Consider the following 19153-nt stretch of genomic DNA (forward strand, 5'->3'; position numbering starts at 1 on the left):
AAAACAGCCACAAGACTGGCCTAAAGCATACCAAAGATGCACAGATTTTTGTGGTTTGAAAGTGATGTAGAGACTATAATCTTGCAGAGAGGTAACACTAAACACTATAAGTTATTAATTACATGAGATCAAGTAATTACTCACTTTAACAGCAGAATTTGGTATTTTCTCCCCATCTTGATCTCACATACCCTATTATAGATGGTACCCAAATAATTCACTTCAAAAGAAGAGAGCTAGGTTTAAAGAGCAATATAAAAATGGGAAAGCCCAGGAAAAGAACAAACCTGGGCAGCACTGGCCTGCTCTGTGAGCACAGGTACACAGGGCTGCATGGGCAGGAGCTGGACGTGGCCACCTCAGAACTCCAGCAGAAACAGAACAAGGTTCTGAGCACACCTACTTTAAGTGCAAACATTTTGTATCCTCTGCTTTGATGTTTTGTAAAAAACACATAAGTACCAAAAAAAAAAATTCCTGTGGCTTGAGTTTCAGAGCTGGAAAAGCACTGTGAGTTCTTCTAACATGTAACATTGTTACACCATGACAACAGCAACAGGGACCCCAGGATTCCCCTTCATGCCCAGGTTGCTGTTCTATAGCACCCAGAGACAACTTCACCTTAAAATAAATCTAATAGAACAGTGAGATATTACAAAGCATGATTTAGACTGGTATTATATATTGTCTCAACCAGCTGATTGATGCATTTTAATACTGAATTTTAAGATTTTCTACAAGGCAGTGTCTGTCCAAAGGGCTCACAGCAGATCCCAAGGAGCTCCTGGTACCTTGTGCACTCCCCCCTCACATCCCACTGTGGCCAATGAACAGTGCTGGTGTTCCACAGCCCCTGGAAACTGCTGGGACAGCCAAAGTCAGTGCTGCAACCTCACTGGCCACTGAGAAACATGTTTTACAAAACCCCCAGAGGCAGGTGATGCTTGCCCTGCACAGGAGGGACTCTGGCTGCTTTATTCACTACAGCCCATGTGCGTTATCCTTTTGGGACAGTCTGAGAGGGGCCCAGTGGAGCGGGGCTGCAGAAAGCACCAGTGGACTGAGGGCTCTGAGGGAATTGCCCAGGCTCCATGTGTCCCCAGGAGCCCTGGGCTCAGACAGTGCCAGGGCCCTGCCTCTGCACAGCCAGAGGCTCTGGAAGGAGCCCCCACGGGGCCCTGTGGCCACCACACCAGCCCCACCTGGGACAGAGAACCCCACAGAACACACCAGGCGTGCATTCCTCATCTCTGCCAAAGGATTACTTAGCTCGAGGCTAATAATTGAAAGATGCTGGGTTTTAGAAGCCATTTAAGAATCTTTCTAAATTCCTGTTGTAGCACTTTGGTGGCTAATTAAGTGGAAAAAATGTTAACATTAATTAAAAAGATACTTTTTAAACATGAAAGCCTCTATGAAATAAAACTTTCCTTCACAATGGAATTCTAAAACCTCCTGATAAAGCAAGTGGAAAATAGTTTGCAGGTTTGGGGACACCCACATGAAGCAGAAAATGCTGCTAATTAAAGCACCTGATTTCACTTAAGTCCAAAGAGTCTGCTGCAAAAGACTGGAAAGCTCTACTATTGAAGTCAACAGCACTTAACTTCCTAAACTATGCCACTTAAATCTCTTTAAGATGCTTCTTTTAAGTATTAGTGATGTTGAAGATTGCAGAACATCATGTACAGATGTAGTACAGCCCAATTTTCTGTACCATTAGTCCAAAGGGGACAGAAGAAAACCCGGGGTGTAAGCTACACCAAACAGCTACCAGTAAAGTGCATTCAAGGAAAGTCCTGATCTGCACAACCCAGGCAGCCTGTCAGCTCACACTAATCACATCTTGTCTGGCATTATTGGACTGTATCATTCAGAAACTTCAAAGAACTACGAAGCAGCCTGATTAGTTGTATTTTTTTTTATTAGGTTTATTATGACTTAGAGTTTCTATTACTCCAGCTGGGTAAACCACATTTGAAAGTAAGTTTAACTGCAGGACTTCAATTTCAACCAAAATCATTTTTGCATGACTTTATTGTAATATAGATTTAAATTGAACATTTAAAACTTACTTCATTAATAAGCAAGCCAAGCTCAGTAGCTTCAGTGCAGGATGTACTTTATGTAACTGCCGCACATTCAGGTTAGACTGGATGTACATGGAGAAGAGACCGGTCAAAGGAGAAAGCAAAAGTAAGCACCATTTGTACCAAACTAAACAGTTCTCCAGTCAGTGTTCCTCCTTACTGAAAATCAACTCACTTCTGGCTCCAGGCGCTACAGTTTGGATATAGCTGAAAGCTATTTCCAGAACATCTGTTTTCTACACTGGCACAAGAAATAGTCTTCAAAGCAACAGGTACTGGACTTCTTTTTTTATTTTTTTTTTTTTCAGAGACAACCCGTTCTCCTGTGTTTATCAGGTGAATACATGCATTTTTGATCACTCTGGCAGAGGTCAAAGAGCAAACAACAGTTGGGGCTAAATGAAAAACAATCAAAAGTTGCCAAATATTTAAGGTACAAGCAAAAAAAACATTAATGCAACCAGTTTAATATCAAGGTCTGCTTTCTTTCAAAGAAAAATGGCACAAATTAAATAAGAAGCCAGACAAATTTAGTTTTAGATGGTAATAGACTGAATTAATGCTTCAGAGCATTAACAAGATTTATTTCATTGCAAGAAAGGGGAGAAGTAATTTGAACAGGCTCTGTATTTGGGCTAGAGCAGCAGCACTGCTACAGTTCAGTCCCTGCGTGCAGGACTGATACCAGTATGATGTCACCTTCACCACATCAAGAACAAAGTGTGTTAGAAGTTACAGAGCATAAGCATCTTATTTGTACAAGCCAGTTAAAAAATAAACAGAAGAGCTGAAGAATGGTTCTCATACCTGTCCTTTCTGTTCAGGACTCCACCTTTCTTTTAGAACATAAACATCCCTCTGCCAATAGTCTAATAAATACTTATGTATATTCAGATACCATCTTCAAAATCTTTGCTGAAAATGCAGTCTCCAAAAGAAACTAGCTTTATGCAGTATTAACATCTTACATAAACTAAACCTTATGAATTGTAGTTAATAGCAGTAACTGAAATTAATGTATACTGAGTCTTCAAGTGATGTGCAAGTTCAGCTATGTAACACAGGTGGGGGTTGGAGCAGTTCTTAGCACTTTTCTTTGGACACTTCTGACAGCTGTCCATGAACTACAGAGCCTCTCACTACAGTACTGTGCAACTACTGACATCTTCAAGGGCTCTTCGGTGTAGAGAAATGTGATGGAAGCACCACAAGGCAAGGAAACCAGGCTCAAGTAGAGAGCCTTGAGAATCTCACACAGCACTGCTGTCCTGCCTTGACTACAGACATCGATGAGAGGGTAAAAAGGGCAAACCTACAGTGAAGTCTGCTTCAAACAGCAAAGATAATACAAAAGAGATCTGACTCTACAAGCACGTAAGCAAAAGTCTTGAAGAGCTGTGTATTAACATGGAGCTCAAGGTGCCTTAACTTCGCCAGAAACCACAATTTTTAGTACTGGGAATCTAGCATAGCTACATTTAATCCCAGGATCAGCCTATGCTTCCAGTTAAAGCATGCATACCGCCTCTCTAAATACCCCTTTTCCCAACGTGCAGGGTTGGAGCTCTCCATTTTCTTATTCTTCCTGTGTTATCCCTTTCCAAGGCAGAGATTTAGAGGCCCTAGATTCAGAGCTCTCCACCAAAGAACTTCCTCCCTCTACGTATAAAAATAGTCAGGACACTCTGAGACTGACATCTGTCCTTCCCCATTCAGAAACAGATTTGCAGCAGATCAGTCTTGATCTCTAGTTCAGTTTTAGACTATGCTTAAGTTACGGCAGCCAGAGTTCAATCCTATGAATGTAAGCTAAACACAAAAAGAAAGCCATTTATCCTTTTTAATTCATGCTTACAGCATGTTTATCCAGAGTTTTATAAACAACTTCCAGTTTTAAATTATTTTCTTAGCACTTCACAGAACCTGCATGTCACTCCCTCCTGAAGGGGATGGCATCACAGAATCTTGTTTAAGTTAGTCCAAGTTTCCACGTGTGACCAGAAGTCTTACTTGTTAGAACACACCCCTTTTCCAACTATTCCCCACATTCCCTCTCCTCCCACCCCTCCCCAGCAATGGGCAATTACTTCACAAGAAATGTAAAATAGGATATGGGTGTACACAAAACCTACCCTTCACTAATACTGAACAGAAAAGCCTATTTTCCAATTACAGGACATTTTTCTCTAAATTTAGGTCAGCACTGGTGCAGTCTGCACTGTGTATGATTACCACAAGGATAATACCAATAAGTACATATATTTTCTCAAACTGATTTAAAAGCCTATGAAGTTAATTGGGGAAAAGTTTAATATTGCTACTTCAGAGCACTAGAACACACAAAGTGAATCCAATAAAGATCCTTGTATTGATTCAATATTAAGTATTAATTGCATGACCATCATAGCACCTCTTTACATTATCACACAATCACCAGAATTATCAACTGCTTTTTAAAACTAAAAAGGGTACAGTCCAATATTTATAACTTGCACACTGTTACTATACAGAAACTAGGTGCATGGTACAGTGCTGCAAAAATGGAAGCCTGCAGTTTTGACAAAGATGCCAAGTCATGTTGTAGACAATTTCAGTCAAACTGGCAATACTGTTTAAGCAAATACTCAAAGCAGGAAATAAAGGACAAAAAAAATCTATAGCCAAATAAACATCTGAAATTTCCTTTCCCTTTAATAATACAAGTAAGGTCACTTTTAGCCTTGGAACAGATACATGTTCGCCTATGATGATCTTGCTAACTACTACACAATATCTGATGTCCTCTGCTAAGAATATAGTTTAAGAAAGCCGCAGTTACAAGAGGCATCTAATGTAATATCTAAAATTTCCTTTATGGCATTTATTGAATTCTTTGTCTTAAACAGTGAATATGGAAAGATGGCCTCATGTTTCCTTTTCAATAGTACTCTGAGGATCAAGTGGCTTTCAAGCAGCATGGTGGGTTTGAAATTTTTGCAGTTTAGATCATTCTGTTGCGTTTATGAGTTGGTGAGTCTGTAATGACATCGCCACACTGGGCTGAGGTACGCTTTCTAGTTCCACCATTGTCCAAGTGGAGTGCCATTTCTTCTGATATGAAAGTGTTCAAATCAACATCATGGAGTCCATTTCTCCTTCGACTAGCATTGGAGCCACTGCTCACGTGAGTAGGCGAGCCTGGGGTACTCGAGCGAACACTTATACTAGCCATTGCACCACTAAGACCTGGGGAGAGAGAGAAAAAGGGCTTCAGTCAGACAGCACAGAAAGTTCAGGTCCCTGTGTGCCACACAGGATCACACTCAGCCCAATGCCACCGAGACCTTAAAGACACTTCATCCTGCTGTTTGTACCACTCCAGTCCAGAGCACACCTTCGCTTTCAGTCCATGTAATAATCCAGTAAATACCAGAATCGCTTTTTATGACGTTAAAAGTGAGCTTACACACCAGGATGTAACAGCACACTCTGGCAAACATTAACTCCATAGGCATGACATGCTATTCAAAACAGGGATATACTCGAGAGCAGGTAATTTCAATTTAAAGGCTTCACACTGGACCAGGAGTTACACAGCCCTGCCAAGGGCCTTCGAGTTGAACTGAGCTGGCCTTGTGTCAACAGCAGCACCCTGCTCCCTTTCACTCCCTGCAGGACACGGCAGTGTGGCAGCAGGTCTCAGGCAGGTGTACATCACAGCTAGATCATAAATACAAGCTTTTATTTCATGGCTAACACTAACAGCCAACACACCAGTATTCCTAAATTCAGAAATGCACTTAAAAGAACAAGCAAGGAAAACCACATGACAATCACCCAAAATTTGTTATCAACAGATCTGATGCAAATCACTGTCACAGGTACCCTGAAAGTACTTTGGTTTGTATTCAGATTAATAGTATTTGATTCAAATTGAAGTTTATCTCTTGTAGAAACAAAGTCATAAAAAGACAACCATGAACTTTCATACTAATTTAACCTCTGCCTTCTGTAACATTACAATTTTGCAAAAGTGGGACATTCTAAAACAAATTCAGTAAGGACTGATACACAAAGTCTAACTACTCTTCTCAATTTCCAATTCAGGCTGCATTTGGAAATAAACAGGAGCTCAGAGATAAGACAAACATATTTACTATCATAACTTTTTCAAATTTGAATATTAGTAGAAGAGTACAGAAACATCTGTTGGCCCTAGGAAAGATAAAGATAGATCTGCATGTTTTCTAACAGTAAGAACAAGGAAATGTGGAACTGTCCCGGAAGATTCCACTCTCAGTAACCTTCAAAATCTTAGAGCTCTCTTCTCCAGTCTCAAATATTCTATAGCTCTGTCCAGCCACCATAAACTTGTGTGTGCATTAATTCACATCTCCACATACTGTCAAATGAGCAGCCAAAAACCACTGACTGACAAGTCAAGCCTAACAAAGCCCAACCCATCAGCTGCTGGCAGGCCAAATAGGCAACTTCAGAAGCTCTGGGAAGAGAGGAGTGACAGAACTACATCAGTCACCAGAAACCTCAGAAGCTGAACTCTAAAAGCCATCTGCAGCAATGGCAGGTTGACACACAAGTCAGGATGGAGCAGCCCAACCAACTTCACTCTGTTGAACATTACTGAATGAACATTTAAAGCTTCCAGCTTGTAACAGCACAGGAAATACTGCACACAGATCTGGCATTACACAACAACAGCAGACACAGCCACTAATCACTGATTCGTTCTTAGGGCTTTTGCTTACAGCTCCAAATGGTGCTCAAACAGGGCCCAGAAGCATGGTCTGAACTCCAAGAGCACCCTGCAGATTTCATTAAGAGCAAAATCATTGTTCATGCACAATGGCAGAAAGTATTTAAACAGAAGAAGCTGTTTCAGTGTAAAGGTAACTCAGAAATTAGGCTTGTGACAGTATTCTCAGGATTAAGGTCAAGCTTAAATTCAAAACTAATAGGAAAACAATTTCCCATGAATCTACCAAAGAAAGTAATGCAGCTAAACTTGGTGACAAATGTATGAGAAAAAGCCAATTCAGATACCGTATCTTGGATAAACTACAAACATACACAATTTGGGCAGGTAACAAATCACTTCACAATTCAAAGACATCAGTAGTTTAATTTCAACTGGCACGACATCCATCAGAAAAAACATTAATTCATCCTGCACATTTAAATTAGAAAAAGTCTGACAGCATACAGGTGACATTTTTTCAAATCCAAACTGACTGTAGAGATTTCCCCCCAAATCCCATTTCCAAGCAAAACTGCTGTGACCACACAAGTTCAGTGTCATTACTTACACTTAAGAGTCCACAATTTACATCACTTGTCAGTCATTTACTGTTATACAACTCATACCAAAGGAGCAACATAGTAATTCAGTTTTATCATGACATCTTTTTAGTACATCTAGTGCCCAAGTAAGGGAAGAAAAATTATTCTAAACAAAACCCCAAAACTGACCTGTGATGTCAAAAGACATTTTTTTGGCACTACTCAACAACTACGCTTGAAGTGGAGCCTTTTCAAGTAACAAGCACTCTTTAAAATAGTTGATACAGTTAAAAGATGCATCCATAACACACTGCAGCATATACAAAACCAGACTGCCAAAGTTTGCAAGCAACGCCTAAAGCAGTCACTGACTTCCCAGTATTTAGGTAATGCTGAATCACTGGACATTTAAATACACAAACAACCTTCAGGAGATAATTAGAAGTTAAAATCTTCAAGCCAACTTTGTCTAAGGCAGGAGAGTAGGTTTGAATTAATTCCTACAGATCAGAATACAAGGATATTGCATCACAGCATGGGCTTTGAGCTACAGGTTAATTCTGCATCTCACACAGGTATTTAGTACCAGTAAGAGTCATGGCTGGGTACACTGACAGACTGACAGCCTCAGCTCCTGGCAGTTAGCCAGATTACACAGCACTGCCCATCCATCCAGAAGGGCAAAACTGCCAAATGAAACAATCAGATCACAGCTTGGATTGGCACATTAGGATTGGCTAATTGAGCTAACATGGAAAAGTCAAAGCAAACTCAAGGCACACATTCAAATATCAAGATGCCACTATGTGGAACCAACATCTCTGAGAACAACTGCAATGCTCAAAAAAAAATACCTACTTTTGGTCAACAGGGAAAAGAGTCAAGTTTTAAATTGGGAAGCTGTGGAAAGGCCAGAGGAAATTTCAGAAAAACCATTTACTGTGAGTTAGTCTGAATTTAAGCTTTCAGCAGACTCAGAGCTCTTCCCAAAGCATTTAAAGCAATAACAAACACTAGGAAGTGGTAAGATGACATGACTGTCAGCAAACAGCATTTCCCAACCTCAAATTTCTATACTGTGATTAATATGGCCTTAACCACAGGCAGACCAGTTTTGTCCACTCAATACTCCAGAGATCCAAAGAGCTGCTGAAGTGGCTTCACTTTTCCCACAATCTCACATCCATCTCTGAAGTTTCCCACTCCTTTCTACCAGGGACATCTCCTTTATTCTTAGAGGCCTTTAAGAAGGTCCACATGGCTCTGACCCCCTTTTGAATTAGAAAAGTTTGAAGTGGAAGGCATATCTCAAGCATTTTACAGTACCTAGTACATTCTTTCCTGTCATATCTTTCATCAACAAAATTGCATTTCATGGACAATGTTTTTACAAAGAGTTATAGTCTAAAAGGGTCTTACAGCATTATTAGAAGGAGCCATCTTTTGAATTAGAAAGGTTTGAAATGGAAGGCATATCTTAAACATTTTACAGTACCTAGTACATTCTCTTTCCTGTCATATCTTTTATCAACAAAATTGCATTTCATAGACAATGTTTTTACAAAGAGTTATAGTCTAAAAGGGTCTTACAGCATTATTAGAAGGAGCCATGATCAATACTAGCCAATTTACAACTCAGTGCACTCCAAAACTATCAAGATATTAGAATGCTTGACTGAAAATATGTTTAATGGATTACAAAATATTAAAATGTCAACTCAAAATTAGCAAGTTTATCACCACTGGCCTAACAAACTGTACACGCTGTTTCATCTGCCCTACAATCATGACCATGTGAAACTTATTCAGGTTCTATCACAGCATAATATACTGGGTAGCTACTGTTTCACATAGTAATAGTACTAACTATGGCTTCTAAGAGTTTTAATGAGGAAGTATCAAAAGGAACATTCATGCTTAGGTAGTGTGACTAAAGCAGGAATTAGTTAATAACCCCAGATAAATACAAAATGGCATGCAGAGAGATCCTTGTCACTGTTCTGTCATATTCACCCTTTCATAACACTGGCTCAAAGAGCAAGTTTTAGCAGCACATACCAATACACAATTCCAGCACAGCTATATATACATACAACCTTTAAATTAATCTGTGTCAGACCAATCTGAACTCTGCTCTCCCATCCCCTCTTTTACCAGCTGCTGCTTCTCCACTCTGCTAAGTGCTCCTGTTTTAAACTGCACTTTAATATTCTGAGAAGAAAATACAAATGCCAATGTAAATTCAGACTCTTAAGGGGCCAAGTCACACACTTGTATGTGCAAGTGCTCTCTCTACCCCACAGAGGCCAAATCACATGAATTATACACATCAACATCAAACCTAAGGAGAAAAAGAACTAAAGTTCTCTCACTCTACTGTTGTCCTATTTTGTTTCCAAATTCACCTAATTTTTGATTAGGAATGCTCAAGTCAAATGCATTTCACCCCTACCTTTCCAAGCTTGCTTCTTGCCCCTCCTCAATCACAGCATTTTCTCCCATTATGCTGGGAGGACAGTGTGTGAAACATGGAGCACATGCCACAGTGAAGGACACAGGCTGGGCACCAGGCTTGGTACTCCAGCTACAGCCAGGCACAGCGTGGCCAAGCACGTGGCACTGTTTGGGAATCTTGTACTGTTAGCTCAGATTGATGTAATTCTGTCACTTGAAACTCATCTTGTACTGAACTGGAAATGTCAATACACATCCAGAGAGTAGGTGAAGATACACCCATACTTTCCCTAATGGAATGACACTTCAGGGACTAATGGAAGTTAAAAACCCAATTCTGTAACTGAGACATTGGACAATAGAGGTATTATCATCTACTGCCACATCTTAAAACACCAAGCATTACATTGATGTTTCATTAAAAGTTTCAGAAAACTGCACTGGCACTTCAGAGTAAAACATCATGTGTTACCTTGAAATAACTACTCAGCTTTTCTAAAAGGCTTGAACTTCTTTTCAAATATTCACAGTTCAAGTCACCAGCCATGCTTTATTTCAAAGGTTACCCATCAGCATGCTAACAGTGAAAAGCTGATAATAAGGGAAAAGATGTTGTTTACCAAAGTTTACTCTCTCAAGAGTAAGGTTCCAAAGTCTCATTCTCCCTAAGCAACACTAAAGATTTCAGTAACAACTGCAGAGCATAAGTGTCATGGATTTAAAAGAAAAGGGAGATCACATCTTAAACATCCTCATGCCTAATTTTCTGCCATGATAATTTTGCTTTTAGCTACTATAACAGGTTCTTCTCTGCTGTTCTGATCTCAAGCTTTCTTATAGTAGAAGACCTGATAATGAGTATCACAAGATTAAATTCTGGGGTCAATACCCTGTTTAAAAAACTGTCAACCATCTTGCATAGATAAAATACAGGTCAGAGGTTACAGGGCTGGAGACAAAAATTCAGTTTTAAGACATTTCTTTTCTGATGAAGCATACAGTTTAAAGATTGTACTGATGCCTAAAGGATATAATCTATAATGTTTTAGTCTAGGGCATACACCTAGAATTGTGCTTTATGTTCCAGGAAATACTCAATTATTAGCTATTCCGCTACCACTGCTCCTGTCAAAATTTTCAGGTGTGTTTATGATGCATTTTGGGGTTAAATTATGAACAAAGAAGTATTTTCCACCACCAAAGGGGAAGATGAGCAATCTATAATGCCATGCTCTTTAGACATATAATAGTAAAGATATCTCTTTTCTGATGAAGCATACAGTTTAAATATTGTACTGATGCCTAAAGGATGCTAATCTAGAATGTTTTAGTCTAGGCTAAAACCTAGAATTGTGCTTCATGTTCCAGGAAATACTCTATTAGCTATTTCGTTACCACTGCTCCTGTCAAAATTTTCAGATGTGTTTATGATGCATTTTGGGGTTAAATGATGAAAAAATAGTTATTTTCCACCACCAAAGGGGCAGATGAGCAATCTATAATGCCATGCTCTTTAGACATATAATAGTACCTATTCTGAGAAGTCAATACTCCAGCTCTGCTTCCACTGAGCTTTACTTGGTGCCATAGGCTGTTCAAACCTATCCGTGCTTCACTGGAAGAAGTCCTGCTGCAAGCAGCAAAGTTTTAGCATTATTGCTCAAATCTAATTCAATCCATCTATATGATTAATAAAGAAATACTCTATTCCCACTAGAATGCCAACCAGCACAAAACAGTCTCCCACCTTCACATGCCAGCTGGAAACTCTTCTCAAAACCTGTGTGCCTGGACTGCTCCTCAGTATCATCAGGTTCTCACATTACCTCATGATACTCAGGAGCAGCACTTCCAAACCATGTGCCAAAAATTATGATAAGCACAGGCCTAATGAGGACAATTTACACACACCTGAAGATCCTTGGCAGGATTCAAAATCAAAACATAGTTTTGAGAAGCCCTACAATAAATAGGAAATGAGTTCATGAGATTGCTTAATCACAACTTCCTTAAAGAAAAAACAAAAAGGGGGGGGATAAGCTGGAGTAATGTAAACATTGCAGGCAATAACCTAAAAACGGTTATGAGGCCCAATACAAGCCCAGTCACTAAAGGATTAGCACAAAAGCATTTGTGTCAATTTTCAGATTGAAACTGATATGAGGAGAACCTAATCCAGAAGGTGACTGACATGTAATCTTGTCAACCAGCTGATGAAGGGGAAAAGTACATTTTGAGCCCCTGCAGTGCCACTACAGAGGACAGAACTTCCTCATGACCCTGCATTACATTATGAAATATGGGGAACTTTATATATCATTGTTCAGATCCTCATGCTATAGAAAAGTGACTTCCATAAACCACCTCTGTACAAAGCAGATGCTATGAAATGATACATGGACACAAAAAGAGCCATATTACTGATAAAAATGCCTCTGAGTTTAGTCAGAGAGCTTACTGTGCTGAAGTGAGCCTACCTAAGCTTCCTCTCACCTGAGCCTGAGCCTTTACAGTTAAATCCAACACCACAGATTCAACTATATTTTCAGAAAAGCAATTTACGAGGGTGCTTACCACAGTGAGAGCCAGCTTCTGCAGCTGTTCTCATGAAATTAATTTTATCTACACTGAGTAAGCAACAGTGGTGCACAGAATTCCCTAGCCTCCTTCCAGTATGAGACAGGAAACTGCCAAAACCAACATGACTGAGTGGGGAAGCATGTTTGGTTTAAATGGCTGTCACCTAGACAGTAACAGTGTCTGGGCTGGGCATCTTTAAAAACCACCACAGCACAGAAGCCAAGAGTGCATTTTCAGGAATTCACTCTTCTAATTAACCCATCAATTCTACCGCCCACTGAGAATATCCAGACAGTAAAAATTTCATTTAGATTGCACTACTAGATAGCTTAATTTTCATTTTTAGAATGGTCTAGGGTTTGTACCTCAAGATATCTGCTACCCTTTTGAATTTTAGAAGGCAGAAAACCCAGAGGTGAACTGCCTCATCTCACCTCAAGAGCAATTTAAAGCACATCTGTCTATCACTTGCTGAATCATAATCCAATACAGAAAAAACTACTGAATATTCATGTCTGAAAAGAGATACGCCCAACATTGCTGGTGATGGCAAGGAAGGCAATTCAGTATGACACTGGAAGACCTGTAAATCTGAAAGTGAACTAGAACAAAGTTCTGAATAGGACTCATTTCAAAAATGTGCAACCGAAACACCCTTTCCAGGGTACTTTAAGTAGAATGCTGAACTGCATTATCCAGCACCTAACAAAGGTACTAGAGAGCTAGAGACAGAAGCCTCAAACTCCCTCCCTAAGCCCGCAAAAATTTGCTAGCAGTCAAATCTTAATATTTAACTAGTTGCTAGCATAGAATTGCCATTTTCCAAGAATTCTGTTTACTTTAGCATTGGTATGAATGCCAAGTCTCTTCATGCTTCAAAAACACTACCAAGACTTGATACTTAACTGTTGAGCTCACAGCTGTGCAATATTACAGACCAAATTTCCATTTTATTCAGTACCCTTTCTTCATTCAAAATACTCAAATATACAAATTTTTAGCAGCCAACACATGCCTTATCCATGCAAAAGCTCCCTTAAAGAATGAAGGGGATACCTTCAGCTGGAACACCAGGCACATGACACATTATGATATGCCAAACACACCTGAAGAACCCCCGCCCAATTTTAACCAAGTAGTATTGAAAGAGTGACTGTTACCATGCAGAGCTATGGCTTCACGGAAGGGTTGCAAATCAGTCTCTACAGATGAGCTAGTTTCTGTTGAAGTAGCTCGGTTAGGGGATACTACAGTCAGTCTTGGGGGAGCTCTAGAATTTCTTGGAGGAGGGACTTTTCCACAAAGGAAGCTGATTAAGTCTTCTCTTCGAATAGTTCTTCTGCGTTTTTTAACCCAGGCTAACACATCCTTATTCCGACGCTGATAGCCAATCTGAATTCCTAAATCAAAGCTTCGCTGGTGGGCATCCACACTCTCTGCAAAAGGACAGAAAAAAGTTCTTAGTGTTACACAGCAATGTACAGCATGGCTCAGCACTGATGTGGCCTCCTGCCAACCACAGGAAAGAAGAAGTATCTACATCTTCTACAGGTTACACCACAAGGCAGCACCAAGGCAGCTGCAGCAGCAAAGAGGAGTTCCATCAAACCTGAAGAGAGTATTAGCCAAAACATTCCATCCTCTTTACACCTCAGATAGTCAACAGCAACTCCAGCACCACTTAAACAGCATTTACTATGTTTCAGGTCAACACCACAGCACTGTTTATTTACATTAAAAACATACTTAGAGCTTGTCAGACTGAGGAAGATTCTTAAATCAACAGACAACAGACTTAGACACACAAAGTGCATCAATACAGCCAGGCAGCCCCAACATAAGAAAGGAAAAACTCTTCTTCATTCTGACAGGTAAGGAACTGCCAGAAAACTCAGAATTTCTTTCAAGTTCTTCTATTTTCAGCTGGATTTCAATTGCAGAGGCAATTCACAGGCCACAGTTTTGAAACTAGTTAGAACACAAGTGTCCTCAATGTCTTTCAATTAGCCAACATACCACTTACAAAGGCTAAGAAAGTTTCCTTCCCCATTTAGGATCCCATGGCAATTCTGATATACAAAAGTTTTAAACACACTATTTACAATAAAACCTAGTACAAAATTCAATTTCACTCTCTGTTAGTGTAACTAATCACCTGTGCACATCAGTTATAACTGTGTCTCCAATGTATTAAGTTGCTTTCAAACTTCGGGAAGTGTATTTCTGGCTACCAGTTTGAATAAATTTCAAACCACAGTAACAGGTGGGACAAATCCTGTTCACTACACAATTATGCTCATGTTGTTCTTCACAGATCTCCTATCAGAGCTTTAACAACACCTTTTCAGTTTCATGTAAAGTTTCATACTGTTATGTTGCTCTTGCTCCTTAAAAGACATGAACATATCCACTCCAATTTTGTTTACTTGAATTCCATATTTTTTTCCACGTGGCAAACCTGATTTAAACAGCATTTTATATTCTTGTTTTATTAATGAAGCCCAAGACAAAAACCAGAAGATAAAGGTATTTCTTTAGGAACAGCTATCCCAAAATACTGGTTTACAAACAATGCTGTACACATCTAATGTAGCTTTGTCACACTCCAGAACCCAGAAAGTACTACTGTTAAATGTTATTCTTGGACTTGTATTCTAAGGCACCACTGCACAGACCATGAAAGACAGCACTGAGATCTACACTGCCAAAGAGCAGCACTTCAAACCTAACACAACAGACCAAAACCACCTCAAACTGAGCCGAGTTAAATCTTGGAGCTTTTGGAATAGAAACTAAACAAGTACACAAAGTACACTTAACCTGTTATTTGTATCCACTCTAAGAGTATTCTGCCTGTACTACTTTGTAATCTGAAGGCTACATTTACAAATGCTAATTCCTCTGAAAGCAATGGTACCATGACAGATTACTCCTCCTGCCATTTTGTACTGCACAGCAGCCCGCACTCCAATGCACTGGCAGCAAAAGCTGCCCAAACACTCTGGAGCCAACTTGGAAACTGAAAATACTCCTTTAATCACTTCCTGAAATACCAGGAGTGTCCTTCTGAGGCTTGGAGGCCGACTTTACGTCAATACCCTGCTTTCTTTGTGTATGAGAATGCTTTACAAAGTGCTAACTGTGAACTAGGTGTGAGGTCAAACACTGACTGCTGATGCAGCCCAGAGAAGTTTCAAGCATCATTACCCCGGGTACATTAGATTTTTATGGTAAAAGCCACAACTACTTTGTTTACAAAGTTAAGCTGGCAAAACCTAAGCAGTCAAGTTGCGTATATTCTGAAATTACTAAGTCAAAATCAACATTAGAAAATATTCAGAGTTTCTTTAAATAAAAACAAGGTAAACTGTAGGCTCAGAAGTCTTATTCTAACATACCTAGAACTTTCCAGTGGTCTTAAGTTCTAAATCTTACATTACAAGCCATGCCTTCACTTTTTTAGTGCAATCAAGATAATGAAGTGCCTTGAATGCAGAATGCAGTCTCTATCACCAGCACCAGAAATTCAGGACAGAAGACCATCAGTGTGGTGTGATATTAAACTTCTAATCTATATTCAGAAGAAATGCTGACATTCAAGACATCATGGCATTCTCATTATGCACCATTCCTCGGGTTGTTCTTGTTAAAAAGATGATGCCTCAAAAATCCAAGTATTTCTCAGATCAGAAAGCAGCTGACAAGGCAAGAGGCAGTTTGTGGTGTTCAGTTCACCACACCAAGTATTCCTCCAGTATTTTGACAGAGTCCTCCAAAACAAACAGTACTGAGAATGTGAAAAACAGGAGGTTTTTTTAAGAGCCATGTTCACCACTAGGGAAAGCAAGCTCACAGTAAGAGACTCCAACTTGTCAGATATGACAGTGTTCAGCTGGCTCTACCATGTTATCACCAAATTTCTACTGACTTGCAAGTTAACTGAAAACTGAAAGATGGCATTCCTGAGTAACTCAGGTACTTTAGGATCTGTCTGAAGAAAACATCTGTTTCAGGTGCTGGTTTTTGAAGTATTACATTATACCTGACCAAAGTCAGCCTCCAATTTAAAGCCTAGTTTCCCTGATCACCTACTCATGAGTTAATCACATCATTGCAAACAAAAAGGCTCATTTTGTCTAGAGCACAAGTAATCTAACATTTCAACCAGAAATAAACAACCTAAGTCTTCACACTAAAGGCACTGTAAGGGAGAGCCATGCCATCTGTAAAGACAGATTATAATTATTCCAGACAATTTATTAACACTACCTGCTGCTACCCTAGCACCATTCTCAAATGACTGTTGTCCCCAGACATGTTCTAGTGACCCACACCCTCAGGCCAGCACCTTCCTGCTCTGAGGTGCTGCCCCTTCACATGACCTGAGGTACACACAGCACTCAAATGCACCTTCTGCAGGAGGCAAGGCTCTGGCAGTGAGGGTTGTGCACCTACAGCTCCTCCTCACTCTGTCCACATCTGCCACAAACCTGATCACCCGTCACAAACACATCAAGTTCAACCGCTTAAAGCAAATCCAAAATGACAAATCTGGAGGCAAATGAAGGAGCATACGGACAGAACTATAGATAATGCGGTACAGATGAAGGGAAAAAAAAAAAGGGGGGGGGGGGGGGAGGGTAGAACTATAGATAATGCTGTACAGATGAAGGAAAAAAAAAAGGGGGGGGGGGAAATCAAACTAAGCCAGAAAAACTGGAATTTTAAAGCATTTCCCCTTCCTTGGAATGGAAGGCAGTAACGATGGGAATCGCAATGTGTCAATCTCAGCCTTCACTGATATGTATCATTTTAGCACAACCTTTTAAATAAAGTAAAAGCCACTGAATGATCCTTCTGCAGACAAGAATTTCTGGGACAACCCAAAGAACTGCAGAGTTCAGAAACAACCAGTAAACCAGCACTAAAGCACAGCCACATGCAAAGCACACTCCTATCAAAGTTCTGCCTAAAGCTGCCTTCTTACAGCCATGCTGAACATAGACATAATGACATTTTAGTGCTTAAAATAAACTGTGAAGCTTACTTAAGAAGCCTCAGTGCCACAAGAAGATAAAACTTTGTCACATAACATTTATGCAGAATTTTATGAACACTGTACCCAACTTTGCTGCACCACAAAAGAGAAGGCATTATACTGACACCCCAACATCTAATGCACCATGAAATATAAACAATGCAGGGAATTTCAGTACTGTTTAATAAACCATTAAACACTTCCCTTGAATTCACAAGAAACAGACACATGTTAAAGATACCCTTTTTCAAGGGTCTCAAAGTAAAACAGATTTTAAGTTTGTGACTCATTGACATGAGGCAACAGAAAAGATTCAGCTACTGTCAGCTAAAGTGGACCAGGGAAAACCTGCAAGATTCAGGAAGCAGTCTCGGGTTAGATTTTATCAGGGTGAATAAGAGACATTAACAGGCCCTACTTATGAGTAAGCCGGGGCAGGAGGCAGAGTGGGGCCCGGCTCGGCGGAGAGGGCTGCCGGGGCAGCGGGGGGGCAGCCCCTTACCTTTGTAGAGGTTGGTGACCGCAGTGGCGGCGTTCTGGAAGGGGACCCAGAGGGAGAGCCCCGGCTGCTGGCACACCCGGTCTGCAGGGAGGGAAGGACACACGCTGTTTATTTTGGAGTCACCCGCTCCGAACGGCCATGTTAGGTTTCGCCATTTTGTTCCACCTTCCGGAGGCAGCTCCGGATCGGGGCCGAGCGGGCCGGGCGGGCAGCGGCCCGGTCGGGGCAGCGGCCGCGGTGCCCCCAGCGCGGCGGGGAGCGCCCGGGCCCCGGAGGCCGCGCCGGGCGCTGTCCGGGCCGCGACCGCCGCTCCCCCTCCCTCTCGCCATTTTGTTTTCCAGCCCGTCTCCGAGGGCGGCCGCGGGCCGGCAGCCGCTCCTCCCGCCGCCTCGGCCCCTTTGTACCGCTACGGGCACCTCCCCACCCCGGCGGCTCCGCGGCTGCTCGGCGCCCCCACCCCCTGGGCCCCGAGCCCACCGCGCTCGGGCTCCACCGGCCTCTCGGCCGCAGCCGCCCCAGCTGCGCCCTCGCCGAGCCCCTGACCGTGCTCACCCTTGTAGAGCTGCGCCACGGCGGTGGCCGAATTCTGAAAGAGGTGCCAGAGCTTCTGCTGCTTGTGCTCGGGCTGCGCCGCCGCCTCGTCCTGCAGCTCCGGCGCCAGCGCCTCCTCCTGCTCGGCCTCAGCCAGGCACTGCCGCTCCCACTTGCTGAACCAGTGCTCGGGCCCGTGCTCCTGGATCTCCGCCTCGCCCTCCTCCTTCTTGTCCTCCATCCTCCGCCCGGCTCCGCGTCCCACCGCCGCGTACACCCGGTCCCGACAGCCGGCCGCGCTCGCTCCGTGCGCCGGGCCGGCCCTACCTCACCCCCATGCCGGGCCCGCCCGTCGCTCCGCCGGCCCCAAACACTCCGAGCGCCGGCACCGCCCCGAGCGCACTGAGAGCCCTGCCGAGGCGCCTGGGAACGCGCAGCCGGCCCGTCCCGCCCGCAGCGCTCGATTGGCCACCACCGCCCCGGCACCGCCGGCCCGTGCGGGGTTCCCAGCGCTCATTGGTTCGCTCACGTGTCCGTCACGCGGGACACCCCGGGGGGCGGGGCTAACGCAGGTTTGGTTACGCCGTCACAGCCCCGTGCCGGGGGCGTCGGCGCGGTGCGCGTGCGCAGTGCGCTACCTCGCGCGGCCCCGGCCCTGGCCCCGCCCCTGGCGTGAGGCGG

General features: G+C 42.2%; 1 protein-coding gene across 2 annotated transcripts; it reads right to left on the minus strand.

Annotated features, from left to right (window-relative positions):
• Positions 1–1906: 1906 nt before the first annotated feature.
• On the minus strand, positions 1907–18934 carry CUNH16orf72 (chromosome unknown C16orf72 homolog). 2 transcript variants are annotated; one of them, XM_039731789.1, is made up of 4 exons: positions 18494–18930; positions 17942–18022; positions 13562–13837; positions 1907–5315 (listed from the first exon to the last, which is right to left on the minus strand). In XM_039731789.1, the coding sequence occupies exons 1-4, from the start codon at positions 18711–18713 to the stop codon at positions 5071–5073; spliced, it is 822 nt and encodes a 273-aa protein (XP_039587723.1). In that variant the 5' UTR covers positions 18714–18930; the 3' UTR covers positions 1907–5070. The 2 variants fall into 2 exon arrangements, with proteins under 2 accessions (XP_039587723.1, XP_039587724.1); XM_039731790.1 differs by lacking the exon at positions 17942–18022 and having other exon boundaries at positions 18494–18934.
• Between the last annotated feature and the right edge of the window lie 219 nt (positions 18935–19153).

The sequence above is a fragment of the Passer montanus genome, unplaced genomic scaffold (assembly GCF_014805655.1).
Source record: "Passer montanus isolate IOZ18808 unplaced genomic scaffold, ASM1480565v1 scaffold8, whole genome shotgun sequence".
In the NCBI taxonomy this organism is placed as follows: domain Eukaryota; kingdom Metazoa; phylum Chordata; class Aves; order Passeriformes; family Passeridae; genus Passer; species Passer montanus.